The sequence below is a fragment of the Sphaeramia orbicularis genome, chromosome 9 (assembly GCF_902148855.1).
Source record: "Sphaeramia orbicularis chromosome 9, fSphaOr1.1, whole genome shotgun sequence".
Lineage (NCBI taxonomy): Eukaryota > Metazoa > Chordata > Actinopteri > Kurtiformes > Apogonidae > Sphaeramia > Sphaeramia orbicularis.
Genome location: NC_043965.1, coordinates 2,537,760 through 2,556,037, shown reverse-complemented (window position 1 = coordinate 2,556,037; position 18,278 = coordinate 2,537,760). Strand labels below are relative to the sequence as shown.

General features: G+C 34.0%; 1 protein-coding gene across 2 annotated transcripts in view; it reads left to right on the top strand.

The window, feature by feature from the left end:
* ppm1f (protein phosphatase, Mg2+/Mn2+ dependent, 1F) overlaps positions 1–11,752 on the top strand; it is a 42,221-nt gene extending 30,469 nt beyond the window's left edge. For both annotated transcript variants that reach the window (XM_030143204.1, XM_030143203.1), the window contains exon 9: positions 11,064–11,752. In XM_030143204.1, the coding sequence (XP_029999064.1) occupies positions 11,064–11,070 (7 nt within the window). In that variant the 3' untranslated portion in view covers positions 11,071–11,752. The remainder of the gene's footprint in view (positions 1–11,063) is intronic.
* The last annotated feature ends 6,526 nt before the right edge of the window (positions 11,753–18,278 follow it).

The following is an 18,278-nucleotide window of genomic DNA, read 5'->3' as shown; positions in this document are numbered from 1 at the left end:
AATACAGGGTTCTGGATGGGATGAAATGATGAATTCTTCTTATTTTTCAAGTATTTTACACATTTTTTTTTCTCACTTCAGAAGGATTTCTTCACTTTTATGCCGTATTTCAAACTTTTTTGGTTCATTTTTTTCTTATTTTACAAGTATTTTGCTCATTTTATTCTCATTTTACAAGTTTTTGTACATTTTATTCCATAAATAATCAAGATAAAACTGAATTTTACACCAATTATTTACATGTATTGATCAGATTAGTGGATCAACAGGTATTAAACAGTTGCATAATAATAATAATAATAATAATAATAATGGATTAAATTTCTATAGTGCTTTTCAAGGCACCCAAAGTGCTTTACATTATTGATCCATTATTCATTCCCTCTCACATTCACACTTGTTCAGCAGACGTTTTGTATTATGAGGGTTAACAGAATAAATACATGGTTCTGGATGGTATTAAAATGATGAATTCTCATTTTTCTAGTATTTTACTCATTTTCTTCTCACTTTAGAAGGATCAGTTCACTTTTTTTGCCATATTTCAAAGTTTTTTGGTTAATTTTGTCCTTATTTTTCAAGTATTTTGCTCATTTTATTCTCATTGTACAAGTTTTTGTACATTTTATCCTATGAATAATTGACGTCAAACTGTATTTTACACCAATTATTTCCATGTATTGATAGGATTAGTGGATCAACAGGTATTAAACAGTTTAGATCAGTAGATGTTTTGGTTTTTGAGGGTTAACTGAATAAATACAGGGTTCTGGATGGGATGAAATGATGAATTCTTATTTTTCAAGTATTTTACTCATCTTTTTGTCACTTTAGTAGAATTTGTTCACTTTTCTGCCGTATTTTAAGGTTTTTTAAATTCATTTTTTCCATATTTTTCAAGTATTTTGCTCATTTTATTCTCATTTTACAAGTTTTTGTACATTTTATCCCATGAATAATTGAAGTAAAACTGTATTTTACACCAGTTATCCACATGTATTGATCGGATTAGTGGATCAACAGGTATTAAACAGTTTAGATCAGTAGATGGTTTTGGTCACCAGTGGATGTTTGGGTCTTTATGGGTTAAAAAAAAGCAGTGAAATTAAGACAGAACTAGAGGTTTATTCAGTTTTAAAAATTCTCTGTTGGTCCTTTTTAAGGATGTGGATTTCACCCCTGACTTCATCCAAAAACTTGAAGACAAAGTGCAGTTCATTTCACAGTTTATTTCTTGATTTTAAAAAGTACCTTAGAAATATTAAATATTGGAACTATTTACATAAAAACAGAGGAATAAAAAAAAGACTGGCCATTGACTTCTTTTTCTAACGACTTATTGAATTTAGAGGAATATTTTAACGTTAACGGTGTTTCAGTGTCTTCAGTTCAGAGTCTGGGTGGTTGTGCGTCGTCTGGTCGAGGAGGCGGAGGATGTGGGTTGGCTGGTGGACGTGGTTTGACTGGAGGTGTGGGTTTGGCTGGAGGTCGTCATTCTTTCTGCCATCTTCTTGTCGTGCCTGAAAAACCATTGACAAAACACAGTTAGTAAACATGGTTCCCACGTGGTCATAAAAAGTCTTTAATAGGGTCAGGTCAAGGGAACACACACATCTATGAGAAAAAAACAAGTTTCTCTGATCCTATTCTGTCTGAGGGCCAAGTCAAAGGAAGGTTAACATGCGTCCCGGGGCCCAAATGCGTCCCCCCAAAGGTTCCAATCCAGCCCGTGGGATGAATTTGTAAAGTGTAAAAATTCCACAGTCCAGGCTGTGGAACTCATTTTAGTTCCGGTTCCACATCCAGACCAATCTGATCTACAGTCCAATAATAACAGCAGAAGAACCAACAAGAAATAATGACTGCAGATTTTTTTCTCAGTTTGATGTGAAAAAAATCTTACATTATGTCTATAAATAATGACAACTTCAAATTTTTGTCTTTGTTTTAGTCCAAAAAAATAACATTAAATTATAAAAATGTTTACATTTACAAACTCTCCTGTCACAATAAAATGTGAATAACCTGAACAAATATGAACAACCTGAAATGTCCAAAGAAAACTGAGCACTATTTGAACTCTTTTCTTCCTGTTCCTCAGTGTTTAGTGTCTTTGTAGATCTGATCCAGAATGCACATGGACTAATGAGAAGTGGAGGCAGAAGACTGTTAAAATTACACTGATTTTTCTTAAGAAATGTCAGTTTTTTTCAGGTTATTCACATCTTTTTTGTTTGGATACTTTATAAAAAAAAAAAAAAAAAAAAAGTAAGTATTTTCATAATTTAATGGGGTTTTTGCGCTAAAACAAAGACGAAAATTGTCAGTTGTCATTATTTACAGCTTATTCTGTTATTATTTTACTGGTCCAACCCACTGCAGATCAAATTGGGCTGAATGTGGAACCTGAAAGAACAGGAGTTTAAGAGCCATGATTTACAGTTTCATAATGTAATTATTACATCAATGTAGTTATTATTTATTGGATATTATGCATATTATTTTACTGATCTGACTCAGTTGGCATCAAATTGGACTGAATGTGTCCCCTAAACTAAAATAAGTTTGACTTCCCTGATGTATATGATATGTATTTAATACTAATGTGTTTAAAAGAGGCTGAAAATTCACAAAACCAAGGAAACTAGCGTATATAAGTGCAGTCTGGAGTTCATCTTACTTTTCTTTGTTCTTCAGGATGAGTTTTCCCAGCGGTGACTCTGGGTTCACACACTTTTTCTCATCTGTGATGGTTGTGATGCTGTAATAATAGAAGAAATGCAAGTTTCCGGTTAGAGATCGACATCAGAATCAGAATTAAATTATTTGGATGTAACGCTCTCACTCCATTCAAGTAGAATAAAAAAGTAATAGGAAATAAATTATCAATACACCAGAAAAAGATATATATATGAGTGTGTGTAAATATAAAGCTGTAAATATACAAACATACATATTAAAGCAGAAACAGGAGGCAGAGCGTGTGTTTTATCTTTTCTTTTCTTACATGATCTCTGTTTTTGGACAGAAGACACTGGCCTCGTGGATCACCGGCTCTGATTTGATGTGTTTGGAGCTGATTCTCTTGGTGATGTAACCGTTTTTACATTTACAGTTGTTGGATGTTTTCTCCTGTTGACCTGCTGAAAGACGACAAACACACACTTTCATTCATTTGATCATTTTACAGACATTTCTTTTTCTATTTTCCTTTTTTGCAGCTTCATCCTTCTACTTTGCTGCATTTTAGAGGTTTGGTTTTTTTTTCATCTTTTTACTCCAATACATTTGTCTGAGTTTCAGTTCCATTTTTTATAGATCGTTTGTTTGTCATAAAGTGTAGGATGAAGTATTTCCTTTATGTGTTGAGTGTAAACTACTGAAAATACTGAAACTGACTCTTGACACCTGATATGTAGTTTTCAACTGAAATTAGAATAAAATTGACCAAAAAAAATTATATTATACATGAAATAAAAACAGAACTGCAGCTGCACTTGAAAGGATATGAATACAATTAAAACACATTTTAAAGCAAACAAATGTGATTCCAAAAACAGATTTAGTCATTTAGATTTAGTAAACAATTTTTCAATTTTCAAAGAATTTTTCAATAAATAAATAAAAACTTTTTATTTATGAAGTATCATTGAACTAAATGTAAAACAATGACAAAATCATGCAAAATTAGGTGCAAATTTAGCCAATTGAAACCAATTATTTTAAAATAAATGCATATTTTGCTACTTTTTCATATTCTTTATTATTATTATTTCGAATATGGAAACAATACAAGCTTCCTGATTGCTACTAATTGACTTCTTTGCACAACAGAATATAGAAATGAAAATTCAAGGAAGCAAAAAATAATAATACACACAAAAGAAAAAGAAAAAAAAAGTTTATTCTACAGTATGTCTACAGATTATTTCTACTAAAATGTATTAAATGTGATCAAAAATGGTTTGAACACATTCATAATATAAAGTATAAAACTACCTTTCACCTGTTTTATCAAGTAAATGGAATTTTTAGAGTTTATGTTTATGTTTCATGATGCACAACATTAAAATATTTTTTCCTACTTTTGTCGTTTTTCTTCATAAAACCCAAAAAACTCAAACTAATACTGAAACTAAACAAAAACTGACTTAAAACTAGTTCGAATTTAGTAGAACTAACCTAAAAGACTCAATAAAAGTAAATAAACTACAGAATCTGATGCATCCGTGTGGACTGAACCAGACCTGACACATGTCAAATGAACGTACCGTGTACATGGAGGAAGACCAGGCAGCAGAGGAGGGCGAAGACCACCGACTTCATGGCTGTAGATGTGGATGTGGATGATCAGTGTTTGTCTCTGAGTCCTGAGTCCTGATGCTGGTGCTAAACTGGGGAATCCTGGGGTTTTTATGTGCAGTTGGCTCCACCCCCACACATGCCTTCAGGGTGAAGTGACACACCACTTTCACATCACTTTCACTTTCTCTCCACATCCCTTTTCCTCAGAATAATCCAGTTTCCCAGAAGCAGGAACAGGATTATTTGTGTTCAGGAGCCTTTAGCCGAGTGTGTGAAGCAGAGGTGACCCGGGTCAGACCTCCTGCAGCTGTCGGCCTCCACGATTAGAACTGCTCCAAAGATTCTGAGCAATAACCAGAAAATAAACACAATAAATACAGTCAGTGGTGCACTGAAGCTGTGACAGGACCAGCATGTGCACCGCTGTGAAGAGTGGACAGAGTGAAATGGACAGGGTTTAGCTGGACTTTGCACTTCTTATCTTATCTTATCTTATCTTATCTTATCTTATCTTATCTTATCTTATCTTATCTTATCTTTAAACCACAGCAAAATATCAAGACTGACCACTGTGCATCAGATGGATGGATACACAGATGGATGGATATATAGATACTGTAGATGGATGATAGACGGATGGATGGACGGACGGATGGATACATAGATAGATGGATGGATGAATGGATACTGTAGATGGATGGATGGATGGATGGATGGATACATGGATGGACGGACGGATGGATACATGGATGGATGGATGGATGGATGGATGGATGGATGGATGGACGGATGTATACATAGACAGATGGACGGACGGACGGATGGATGGACGGACGGATGTATACATAGATAGATGGATGGATGGATGGATGGATACTGTAGATGGATGGATGGATGGATACATGGATGGACGGACAGATGGATACATAGATAGATGGATAGATGGATGGATGGATGGATACATGGATGGATGGATGGATGGATGGATACTGTAGATGGATGGATGGATGGACGGATGGATGGATACATAGATGGATAGATAGATGGATGAATGGATGGATGGATACATGGATGGATGGATGGATACTGTAGATGGATGGATGGATGGACGGATGGATGAATACATAGATAGATGGATGGATGGATGGATGGATGGATGGATGGATGGATGGATGGATACATATATGGATGGATGGATGGACGGACGGATGTATACATAGACAGATGGACGGACGGACGGATGGATGGACGGACGGATGTATACATAGATAGATGGATGGATGGATGGATGGATGGATACTGTAGATGGATGGATGGATGGATACATGGATGGACGGACGGATGGATACATAGATAGATGGATAGATGGATGGATGGATGGATGGATACATGGATGGATGGATGGATGGATACTGTAGATGGATGGATGGATGGACGGATGGATGGATACATAGATGGATAGATAGATGGATGAATGGATGGATGGATACATGGATGGATGGATGGATACTGTAGATGGATGGATGGATGGACGGATGGATGAATACATAGATAGATGGATGGATGGATGGATGGATGGATGGATGGATGGATGGATGGATGGATACTGTAGATGGATGGATGGATGGATGGATACATGGATGGATGGATGGATGGATACTGTAGATGGATGGATGGATGGACGGATGGATGAATACATAGATAGATGGATGGATGGACGGATGGATGAATACATAGATAGATGGATGGATGGACGGATGGATGAATACATAGATAGATGGATGGATGGATGGATGGATGGATACATGGATACATATATGGATGGATGGACGGACTCTGGCCTCTGTTTTTCTGAATTAACCAGAATATCTCATTAATTCAGAAAAACAGCTGAATTTCTTTTTCAGTGTGAATGCAATACGCTTCCGTACATTTCCAAGACATACTTTAGTTTTATTCATGTTAAATTACACTTTTTTTTTTTTTTTGCATCATTCCAAGCCTTCACATAAAGATGAATTTCAGCCTAAATGGATGAAAAATAACAGAGAAAAAAAAAAAGCCTTCATGCACTGGACACATCAGTGCATATCGAACATGAGAAATGAAATAAGGAGAAAGAAATTAGACAAAACTCTAAAGATGAAAATAAGACCAGATGAAATGACAACAAGATGAAAACATAACATGAAAATGAAGAAGACCAAAGTTAAGTAAAAGATGGAATAAAAAACAGGATAAAGATGATGAAACAGGATGAAAATGTAACAAGATGGTAGAAGAAAAATGTGACAAAATGAAAACGGAACAAACTGAACATGTAAGAAGATGAAAATGTTCAAATGTAACAAGATAAAACTGGCAAAAAATGAAATTAGATGCAAAACAATGCAAAAACTGAAAATGACAGAAGACCAAACTGAATATTTATTATATGGCATAAAAATATATATGACATGACAAACAACCATGAGATGAAAACAGCGTCAAAGATGAAACAAGATGATGATGTAACAAAGATGTGAGAGACAGAAATAGACAAAATCACATGAGAAAAAGTGTAAATAAATGTATTATATGAAAAGTAAATAGAAGACAAAAGATGAAAACAACCTAAACCCCTTCTACTGCAGTAAAGACGTTAAATCCCTTCTATGTGAGTAAACAGTATGTGTACTTTGACCTCCTTTACTCTCCGTATGTTTACTAGAAACTGATCCATTTCCACAATGATTCATTCACAGTCTTGAAAAACCACAACAGTTGATCCTGTAATCGCTGAGTCAGTGGTATTTGATCCCAGAGGCTAATTTCAATATCCAGTTTGTATTTGACTTTCACTTCTGCTTTCTCTTTCTTCTTCCAGTTTCTCAGAATCAGATGCATTTCAAATGAAGCTGCTTTGGCTTTAGATTAATTACATCTGGAGAAAACTAACTAACGTTCCTTTAACTGTTATTTCAATAAAGTACGAACGCAACGGAGAAAATACGACAAATGAAACTAATGCACGCTAATCCAGTCTGCAACGTTTGGATTCCTACTGTTGGAAATTTAGCTCTAACACCACTAATTATTATTATTATTATTATTATTATTATTATTATTATTATTATTATTATTATTATTATTATCTATTTATTTTACCTAAATACTTATATTACTTTTATACCATGATAACATGAATATGTAAATATTTAATTTTTAATTCTAATTCTTTATTTATATGAATATTTATTTAAATACCTAAACTATCAAATATAAATGTCTTATTTTTCTGTGAAATTTCCCCACAGTGGGATAAATAAAGTCTCATCTTATCTTATCTTGCTATTATGAATACTATCACTGTTGTCACTTCATTAGAGTTTTTATTCTGTGATTACATATATATGTATGTGTCGAGTCCCAAAACGGAATCTGGCCCGATTCAGAATCGGGCCGGCCCAGAATGGAATTCTATTCTAGGCCGGCCTAGAATGGAATCCTGCTGCTATAATGTTATTTTTATGCCATGTTTAATGCAAATGATCCATAATTCCATAATTTGTCATAATTTTACATTTTCAGTCTTACATATCTTGAGTAACTATTGTCAATTTCAATTGATTTCACTGTACCATATATTGGTGGGGAGTACCACTAGGTTCTGTTTGTAAATAAAGTCTATTATAGTTTACAATTAAAATGTGGTTTGTTTCATTTTTTTTTTCGCATATTTGCAAATTCCATGTATTGATTTTTGTAATAATTTAGATCATTTGCATTAAACATGGTATAAAAATAACATTATAGCAGCAGGATTCCATTCTAGGCCGGCCTAGAATAGAATTCCATTCTGGGCCGGCCCGATTCTGAATCGGGCCAGATTCCATTTTGGGCCTCGACATATATATATATATATATATATATATATATATATATATAGATATAGATATAGATATAGATAGATAGATAGATAGATAGATACTTTATTCATCCCATAGGGAAGTTTACAGGTTCCAGCAGTATCCACAAATTTCAGAAACAACAGTAGTAAAACACAATAGTAAGAACACAATCGTTAAAAGAAAAAAACTTTAACTTTCCACAAGGAGTCAGTGCAAAACGAGTGCCTTTGAACGGCTGTGTCGTGGAGGCGTAAACGACAAAGAAATTCCTGGAGAATGGATTGGTTGTCAGTCAGGCCTTCCTTTATTGTGCACAAGTGAGAAACTGACAAACGAAGCTTCGCCCTCTGTCAGAAGTCAGTTCTACCTAATACAGAAAATCAGTCTAACTTATAGAGGCTGTGCTAAGCTTACATGGGATTGGTTAATATAAAATATGACGTATGATGCTGCTGCTAAGTAAAAGAAAGAATGTCAGATGGACACAGGACAGAATGGAAGACCTTGGAGTCATTCTGGGAAGTTAGGGAAAGTAACTCTTTGTTGAATTCCAGAACTGAGAGAGCTCATGCTCTGCTATGGGCTAAAAGGTCAAACTGTAAGTTGTGCTATTTTTAGAGATAAAGTAGCTTACAATATGCAGAATTGAGAAGCTGACTGAGAGAAACATTCATGTTTTGAAGGACACAGGTGTCTGACAAACTAACAGTTGTGAGGAGCCGAGAAAAGAAAACTTAGTGGTCATCATTAAGCATTAAAATCAGTATTAACAGCTGCAGGCCTCATCATTGTTTGGTCTACTACAGCTGGTTCTTAACGCTAACAAAACCCCATTTGTGGTCTTTCAGAGCTCACTCCCAGATCTCAGATAACGTTGTCGTTCAGATCGTAGGAGGAGATTCAACTGAGTAAGAGTCATCTTTAAATACATGAGAATTTGGGTGGATGACAGGCTCTGTGTCAGAGCGCATATTGATAACTAATAAAAACCTAAAAGTTGGGCTGCATGGGTTTTTAGTATTGAACCAGGACCTGCCTTAGTTCAGCAGTTCAGAAAACACTTATCCAGGCTACGTTTGTAAGTGTTGTAGACTGTGGGGACGTTCTCATTGTTCTAACTTTGGTTCCAGTAGAACGCTGCTCCACCAGGTACCCAGGGTTTGCACAGAACTTGGTAGAGCAGCTTCCTCTTATTTTGCAGCGTGGTCATGGAACACTCTGAAGAACACATCACAGCTGAATGATGTGGTCCACCTGGGAGAGTTCAAAGCTCTGATAAAAAAATAAATAAATACAGTGTTACTGAAGAGTGCAATTGCTTTTCCTAAGATGGATTTTACTGTATGTGTGTGTGTGTTGTCCTTTGTCTGTTTATAACGTGTTTTATTTTAGAATAGTTGGAACTTTATAATGGTGTGCTGTCTTGGCCAGGTGTCCCTCAAAAAAGAGATTTTAACCCTTTCATGCGTAGTGGTCACTGCAGTGGACAGCTATTCTCCAGCTGTTCTCTTGTATATTCATGAGTTTTATTGTTTTAGTTCCATATCAGCCGACACAGTGGACTGTGGCCTGTGCATTATCCCATACACTGACATTCACACCAGTACTGGAACTGTGCTGTTCTAGATAAACCTGATCTGCACTGACATGTTTGAGTATGAATCAACTGCTTGTTATTGTTAATAGACTGTAATTAACCATTTTTCTTAAACAAAATGGTTTTTTTTTTTTGCACATTATCTCTATAAAGTGAGTAAGAACTAATATTAGAGTACGTTAAAATGTGACCAAACACCAAATTAGCAGCATTTAAAACAATTATTTCATAGTTTTCACTCAGTACATCAGTAAATACATGTTTGCTTCAAAAAATTAAATGCATGATGTCCAGCTGAGTGGATATTTTTGCAACTCCATAAAAAATAGGTTCATAAAAAAAATTTCAATTGCATTTTTTTTTCATGCCTAAAGAGGAATAAAAACACTCAATATCTTGATTAGGGTCAAAAAACGGTATTCAAAATCTCTCTGACGGGATATTTTAGAGACAATTTGACCCACATTGTTACTTTTAAATTCATTTTTGCTTTAATTGGACCATAAGGGATTATCCAAAACAAGGAGCTACTGTTTACTGAAATAAATGTTGGAATGGCAGTCAGTTAAAGTTCGCTCTGTGACGGGACATGACTGTGTTTGGACCCATGAAGGTTCTCACAGTTCATGCATGAAAGGGTTAATGTCAAGGGATTACCTGGTTAAATAAATAACCTTATTACTGTATTACTATATAGGACAATATAGAATATTATATGTATTTATATTATATATGTATATGTGTTTTTGTTAGTTTTTTTTTTTTTTTTTTTTTTAGATTTTATTAATATCTGGTAGGATAAGTTGTAAATGGGTATTATCATATTAGTGTATATAGGAAAAAGGATGTGTGATATTATTATTATTATTATTATTATTATTATTATTATTATTATTATTATTATTATTATTATTATTATTATTATTATTATATTGATATTCATACAAAATAATAATTGCTATATAGTGATCATGAGGAATAGAAACTGGGGGTAGGAGTGTATTAGGTTTTACTTCTTCCTACTCCTTTTCGAGCATGTATAATTTCATTTCATTTGTTGTACTTTTATTATTATTTATTTATTTGTTTGTTTGTTTGTTTGTTTGTTGTTGTTTGTTTGCTTATCAATCATTTATGTACCAGTACTTATATTTTGTTAGTTGATTTTTTTTTGTTTTGTTTTGTTTTCAATGTCTACATGTTCGAAATAAAGATTTAATTTATTCATTCAAATAGTAAAAAAATAAATGAAATACTTTTTTTTCAAGAAGATACTGAAAACTACCTGGATGTTTTATACAGGAAACCTTTATTGGAAAAATTCTTGTGAACTTGCACAACAGAGTGACTGATGCTCCGACCTCATGACAACTCAGAATAAGTATTAGTTGTGACCTAAAGAGGAACAAAATATATCAGACTGATGCAACAGCATGGAAACATAAAGCTGCAGAAAATGGAAATATTCCACTAGAGTTTGATGAAAACGTGCTCCATCATCTGTTCATATAATCCAGTTCAGAGTCCAACGCTGAATATCATGCAGATTATTTAAACGTCATAATCATTATTGTCCTGTTACGTTAAATATTTGTTCATATTTATGATTATTTGTCACCATGGAGTTTTTTTTACTGACTGTGACCACTTTGCAAACTGATGTGAATTCTTAAAAACATCAACTATTTGACGATTTAATTTTTTTATTGTAACATTGGGGATGACGTGATGATAAAAAGGGTCAGTCCGGCGAAAAAAAGCTGTTTATAACACATAAGACTCATAAGAATGAAAGGATGAAGGTTAGGTTCAAGGAAGAATTAAAGAAAATGAATGAGGAAATAAAACAACAAAAGCAAAAGGTGTATGTAGATTATGTATTTTTAAAAAAATCAACCTAAAGAATTATGCTGAATGAATGAAAAAAATTATGGTATTTATAGTGCTTAATTTTCACACTTTACAGTCATTTAAAGAAAGCAAAAAAAAAAAAAATTATGGTTTTAAAAGATAAAACGACTAATAAAAAATAAGTGTCAAAAAAAGTAATTAAAGCTAAACTTAAGTAGCAAAAGCAAAATAAAAATGAAAAATGCAACTAATAATGTTGTCATTTAAGATTATTATTGACTGTAAAGTGTGAAAATTAAGCGCTATAAATACTGAGAAAGTAAAAAGTTGCTTCCTGGGCACATTGTTTTCTTTTGTACTCATTTGTTTTATTGTTTGTCTGTTATGCTTGTTGGTGTTTTTTGTTTTGTGTGTTTGTTTTTGTCTTTTTTGGGGGGTTACTGTTATAATTGTACATAACACTCAATAAAGATTTAAGTTACAAAAAAAAGAACAAAATGATGGTTTTATTGATAAAGCAGCCGTGCATTTGGAGCAACAAGTGAAGGAAGGGGAAGGATGAAAGAATAAAATATAGGAAATATTAAAGGTGACAAAAATGCACACACATCAGTTTATGAAAATGATGTCAAAGCATGGACTCAGATTCATGGATGAAGCAACTGTTTCCATTTCACTTAAAACAGTTTGCTCGACTCTTCCTCTTTCCTGGAAATTAAAGGTTATTCCCCTAAACCAGACACAACATGTGAAACCGGATGTTCCATTCCAGCCTTAAACACAACATGTGCTGACTGTGCACTAAATACCCCCGAGGGAAATGAGATCAGTCTGACAGGCCTGGAATACAGTCGGTACAGTTTGGAGAGAAGAGGCGACAGGAAATGAGACAAGACACACACACGCACACACACAAACGCACGCACGCACACACACACACACAAAACCTCCCAGGATAATAACAGATCATTTGGCTCTGCTGGTGCTAGACTGAACACAACAAATGAACAAATAAATAAATAACTCACATATGGAAATTTTACTGATTGAATCCTTTATTTAAACAGGTCATTAAATCATTATTGTAAAGGTAATGCAAGTGTTATAATCATAAATAGGTCGCCACAGAGTAGAAACCTGGAATGAATGAATGAAATCTTTATTTTGAACATGTAGACAGTGAAATCAAAACAAAAATCAGCCAACAAAATATAAGTACTGGTACATAAATGATTGATAAGCAAACAAACAAACAGCAACAACAAAAATGATGGTAATAAATAAATAAATAAAAATTATACATGCTCGAAAAGGAGTAGGAAGTAAAACCTTATATACTCCTACCCCCAATTTCTATTCCTTATCATCACTATATAGCATTTATTATTTTGTATACATATCAGTATATTGATTATTATTAATAATAATTATAATAAAACAATATCACATATCCTTTTCCCTATATATACTAATATGATAATACCCATTTACAACTTACCCTACCAGATATTAATACCAGATATAAATAAAAACTAAAAAAAAAAAAAAAAAAAAAGAAACCAAAAAAAACAAACAAAAACACATATACATATATAATATAAATACATATAATATTCTATATTGTCCGAAATAGTAATATAGTAATAATACGTTCATATATCCATATTTAATGCAAAATACCTTAATGCAAAATATAAGCATATGTAAGAACAATTTATAAAATGTGAAAATAGAATGGGTTTATGGCTTCAGACTATGGTTATTTCCCCAAAATTACTCTTAATTTAAATGGTCCTAAGCAGCGTTATGTCGACATCAGCGCCCTCTAGTGGATGGATAATGAGGTGATAATATGATGAGTGAAGGTTTCAGATGTACTTCTAGAGCCAGGGTGTCAAACTCAGTTTAGTTCAGGGACCACATTAAGCCAAATTTGATCCTTAGTGGGTCGAACCAGTGAAATAATAACTGAATAATATAGAAATAATGTCAACTCCAAACTTTCCTCTATGTTTTAGAACACAGGTGTCAAATATGCGGCCTGGGGGCCAAAACTGGCCCCCCTGAGGGTCCAATCTGGACCCTGGGATGAATTTGTGAAATGCAAAAATTATAATGAAGAGATTAACAATCAAGGATGTGTAAATCATTTTAGGTTAATTCAATCTGAAGTGGGTCAGAAAAGTAAAATACAATCATAACAACCTATAAATAATGAAAAATGCAATTTTTGTCTTTTTTAAAGTGTAAAGAAAGTAAAATTACACAAAAATGTTCATATTTACACACTTTCCTTTTACAAAAAATGTAAGTAACCTGAACAAATATGAACAATATGAAATTTCTTAACAGACGTATGTAGAATTGTACCAATATTCTGCCTGTTACTAAATATTTTGTGTATTTGTAGATCCACTATGATCTCTAAGTTGTGATTCACCTGTATAAATGATAAACTAAGGCGTAATATTGTTAAAATTGCACTTATTTCTCTCTTATTTAAAATTTTCAGGTCGTTCATATTTGTTCATGTTATGTTCAAGTACAGTTCGTAGATGTAAACATTTTCATTATGGAATTTGACTTTTTTCACTCAAAAACATAGAGAAAACTTTGGTGTTGACAGTATTTCTAAATTCTTTACCCATTATTTATATGATGTTCCTGGTCCGGCCCACTTTAGATCATATTAGGCTGAATGTGACCCCTGTTTTAGAGCGAAAAAAACAAAATTTTGTGATGAAAATGTTTGTTTTCTTACCAGATGAAGGGTTTGTAGAAGGTCTGGAACATGTCAGGACATAGATGTTTAAAGAGCAGCATCTGGGAGGTGATTGGCTGAACGGACTCAGGCAGGAAGGTGATTGGTTAGAAATGGAGACAGAATTTAAAGTGATGATGGTGTTGGACGAGGAGGACATGGAGACAGAAACACCGACTCCAACAGATGAATGAAACACAACATGAGATCAGAAACTTTTACTGGTCAAGTCTCAACATTTCATTTTATTTGATTATCTTTAATTATTTGTTATTGATTAAGTCTGAAAGCTGCTCCACATCAGATATTCCAGTATTTCATTCCTGTTACTGATGCCACCTTCATGTTCTCTACATGGAAAACCTACAGTTATTGTTTTTAGTTTTCAGATGAATGAATAGTAAGTGATCCTTTGCAGTAAACTACATGAGTGAAATGAACTTCACCTTTTCTCAGCACAAAGCAGGATGGTACATAGAAAAATGTCCATCAAACTAGAGACATGACAAGATTTAATGCTCAGTTTTACTATTCACAAAGTCTACTAATAGATGGAATGAAAAGAGGTGACGTCTAGAAATATCAGAAAAACCAAAAGAAGGTAGAATCACATGAGAGATAGGTGACAACATCACCAGCATACAGCTTTACCTCCAAATTTAATACATATTATTTTCATATTTTCCCCAAATCTACTTTAGGTTTTTGATTAATAGAATAATGATAAGAAACAAACTGTACATCACATCAAACACTATACTGAAATACAGTTGTGTAGAAAAAAAACTGACAGGCAAAGGAAATAAAAGAGAAATAAATGTAAAAGAATGAAAGATTTAAAAAGGAAAACAGTGAAAACAGGTAGATTAAGCTGAAGATAGAGCAAAGCAAGACCTATGAAAAGCAAAAATTAATTACAATTTTTTTTTTTTTAAATTGTATAAACTGAAATAAAAACTATTCAGGGGATTTTTACTGATAACACAGATGAAAGAGGATGAAATCATTAAATCAAAATTCACCAAATTAATCCTTAATGAAAGAACTACATAAGGTTATAAATAAAATGAAATGATAAATGTTTTGTGATTCAAATATTTCCTGACTCCACAGTGACATGATGAGCAAAACTACTTCCTTTGTAAAAATGTATTTTGGTTTCACAAAAATCACAATTATACATGAACCAAGATAGGATAATTTAGCACAGCCTTTTACATTAAAACCATTTCATTTTATTTCAATTTTTTTTTTTTTTAAATAAAACTTTAAGTTTTAACTCAAAGGTTTGTTTGTTAAAGTCAGAATTGTACAGGTCTATAAAGGTTATATGCACTGAACCTGGAGATATGTAAATAAAATACCGCCAAACTTGATGGACTGATCTTGCATGCTATTGGTTGTTTCAAGTATTGTCATTTATTCTCTAATGCGATTGGCTGTGGGGCGGGACTTGCAGAGAAGAGGGCGAGAAGGTTCGAGAAAAAAATGAAGAGGGATGAAAATGATGAGTAAACGGAGAAAAACAACGAACTAGCTGTGCCTTTGTAGTGTTTTTAAGTTTTACGCTCTACAACACGGGAGCAAAAAGACCGTGAACTGTTTTGTAGTTAGAGACAAATACATTTAAGTGGCTGGAGCTGCGTTAGCTGTGTTAGCCTGTTTAGCTAGCGCTAACTAGCCTAGCTTGGTACAACGGACCCCGGGAGCTTCATGGAAACGCACGAGGCTCAACGCGCTGTGACGGAAGAGAAGCGCGTGAAGTTTCCCCTGGGGACCACCACCAGCCCACGAATAACTTCAACAGTGGAACTGAGCGACTTTGATCGTGGACTTGTGAGTATTCACCTTCACCTGTTAAGTTCCGGGTCTCTTTGTTAATAGGGGTTTTTCACGCATGACCCGGAAATGATTTGAAACTACTGAGTTTGTGTACGGCTTCTTCCGGTTTACTTGTCAACAATGACTGAGACTACATTGAAGTGTCACTGCTGTGTGCCCCAATGTACATCAACTAAACAAAGCCAACTATGTTAAAGTTTTCATGGTTTTCCTTCAGATTTAGTTGAGAAGAAGAAATGGGTCGTTGGAATTCATCGAGATGAGGAGCTGAACTTCAGAATCCAATCAGGAAGAATGTTAGTGCGTAACAGGTGAATTGATGAATTGCGACAACACATTTCTTCTTCTCAATAAGGAATTTGGCTCTGGCTGAACCTGAGCTCTCACGTGCTATAGAATAAGAATATATATATATATATATATATATATATACATATATATATATATATATATATATATATATATATATATGTGTGTGTGTGTGTGTGTGTGTAAGGGCTGCATGATTTTGGCAAAAAAAAAAAAAAAATCCCGATTTTTTTCCCTCAAAAAACTCGATTTTCAATTTCGATTTTTGGGTAAAACTACAAAAGACAACATAAGTCAGCATGTCGTTTTCATGAGCAGCCCACAATGCAAGGCGCTCATCTGACTTCAAATCTGTGATGGGATCACGTGATGAACCCACAGAAGTTTATTTTTTCTTAATTGAATCTTTATTGAATGAAGTAGGGTATACAAACAATGTATACAACAAGAAAATAACATAAGTTTGCCAGGGGGAATACACTATAATACAATGTTCAAATCAGAACAAATACTTATGTTTTTTATAGCCTTTTTGTTTCCAGATTTATCCAACAGCTTCAAATAAAGTTCAACATCTTTCCAAAAATAAATAATATTTGGTTTTGTGTTACAGAACTTACCTTTGTGAATGAAAAATTTAGCAAGTAAGAGGACTAAACTAATTATTTAAAAAAAAAGTTTTTTTTTTTTCTTTTCTGGGTATCTGGGCCCACAGAAATGATACCATTGTAAGTCAGCGACAGGTATCAGTTGTGCGTGCGTGGACCACGTAATATGAGTGATCCCCATGTGGTTCTATTTAAACTGGGGGATCCGTACGTGGAACATACTGACCCAGGACACGCTGGAGGGATTCTATGTGTGGAGCTGCTGGATGTGTGTGGGCACAGGGCTGTCTGGGCTCCTCTGCTGAGGCTGATGACCCCGAGACCTGGACCGGGTTCGGAAGAAGACAGTACGGTATGGATCCGGGACAACGGAAGATGAGTGATCCGCATGCAGTTCTATTTCAGTTGCGGGATCCGTGCGTGAAGCCACGGCTTACATTGCTGAAAGTACTGCAGGCTCATTGACACATTTAAAGTCTGGTCATTACACGGACTTCTGTGACAGGCCGCTGTCACTGATAGGAGGAGGAGCCTACGGTAGCCCGCAAGCGTGCGGCCCGGAGGCACAAGAGAGATGAAATCGATTTTACGATTTCCCTTTTTTAAAAATCATCCTAATTAAAAAAATCCGATTTCGATTTAAAATCGATTAATCGTGCAGCCCTAATATATATATATACACACACACACACATACATACATACATATATATATATATATATATGTATATATATATATGTGTGTGTGTGTATATATATATATATATATATATATATATATATATATATATATATATATATATATATACTCATATATACATATATATGCATTTTTATTTATTTTTTTTTACAAATCTGTGAGGGTGAATGTACTGTAATTGTGACTGTGCTGCTTTGACAATATTCACACCTTCATACAGCTGATATTAAACCCACATCGTACTTCGCTGCTGCTTTAACAGGTATAATTGTTTATTTATCTGAGCTGAGCAGTGATGAAACAGATCATTAATTTATCAAAGTAAATAGCACCATCTGCTGGACAAAGTAAAACATGAAGGTGTAAATGAGTTAACTACCAGGAAGAAATGAAATTAAAAATAGTTTTGACATTCC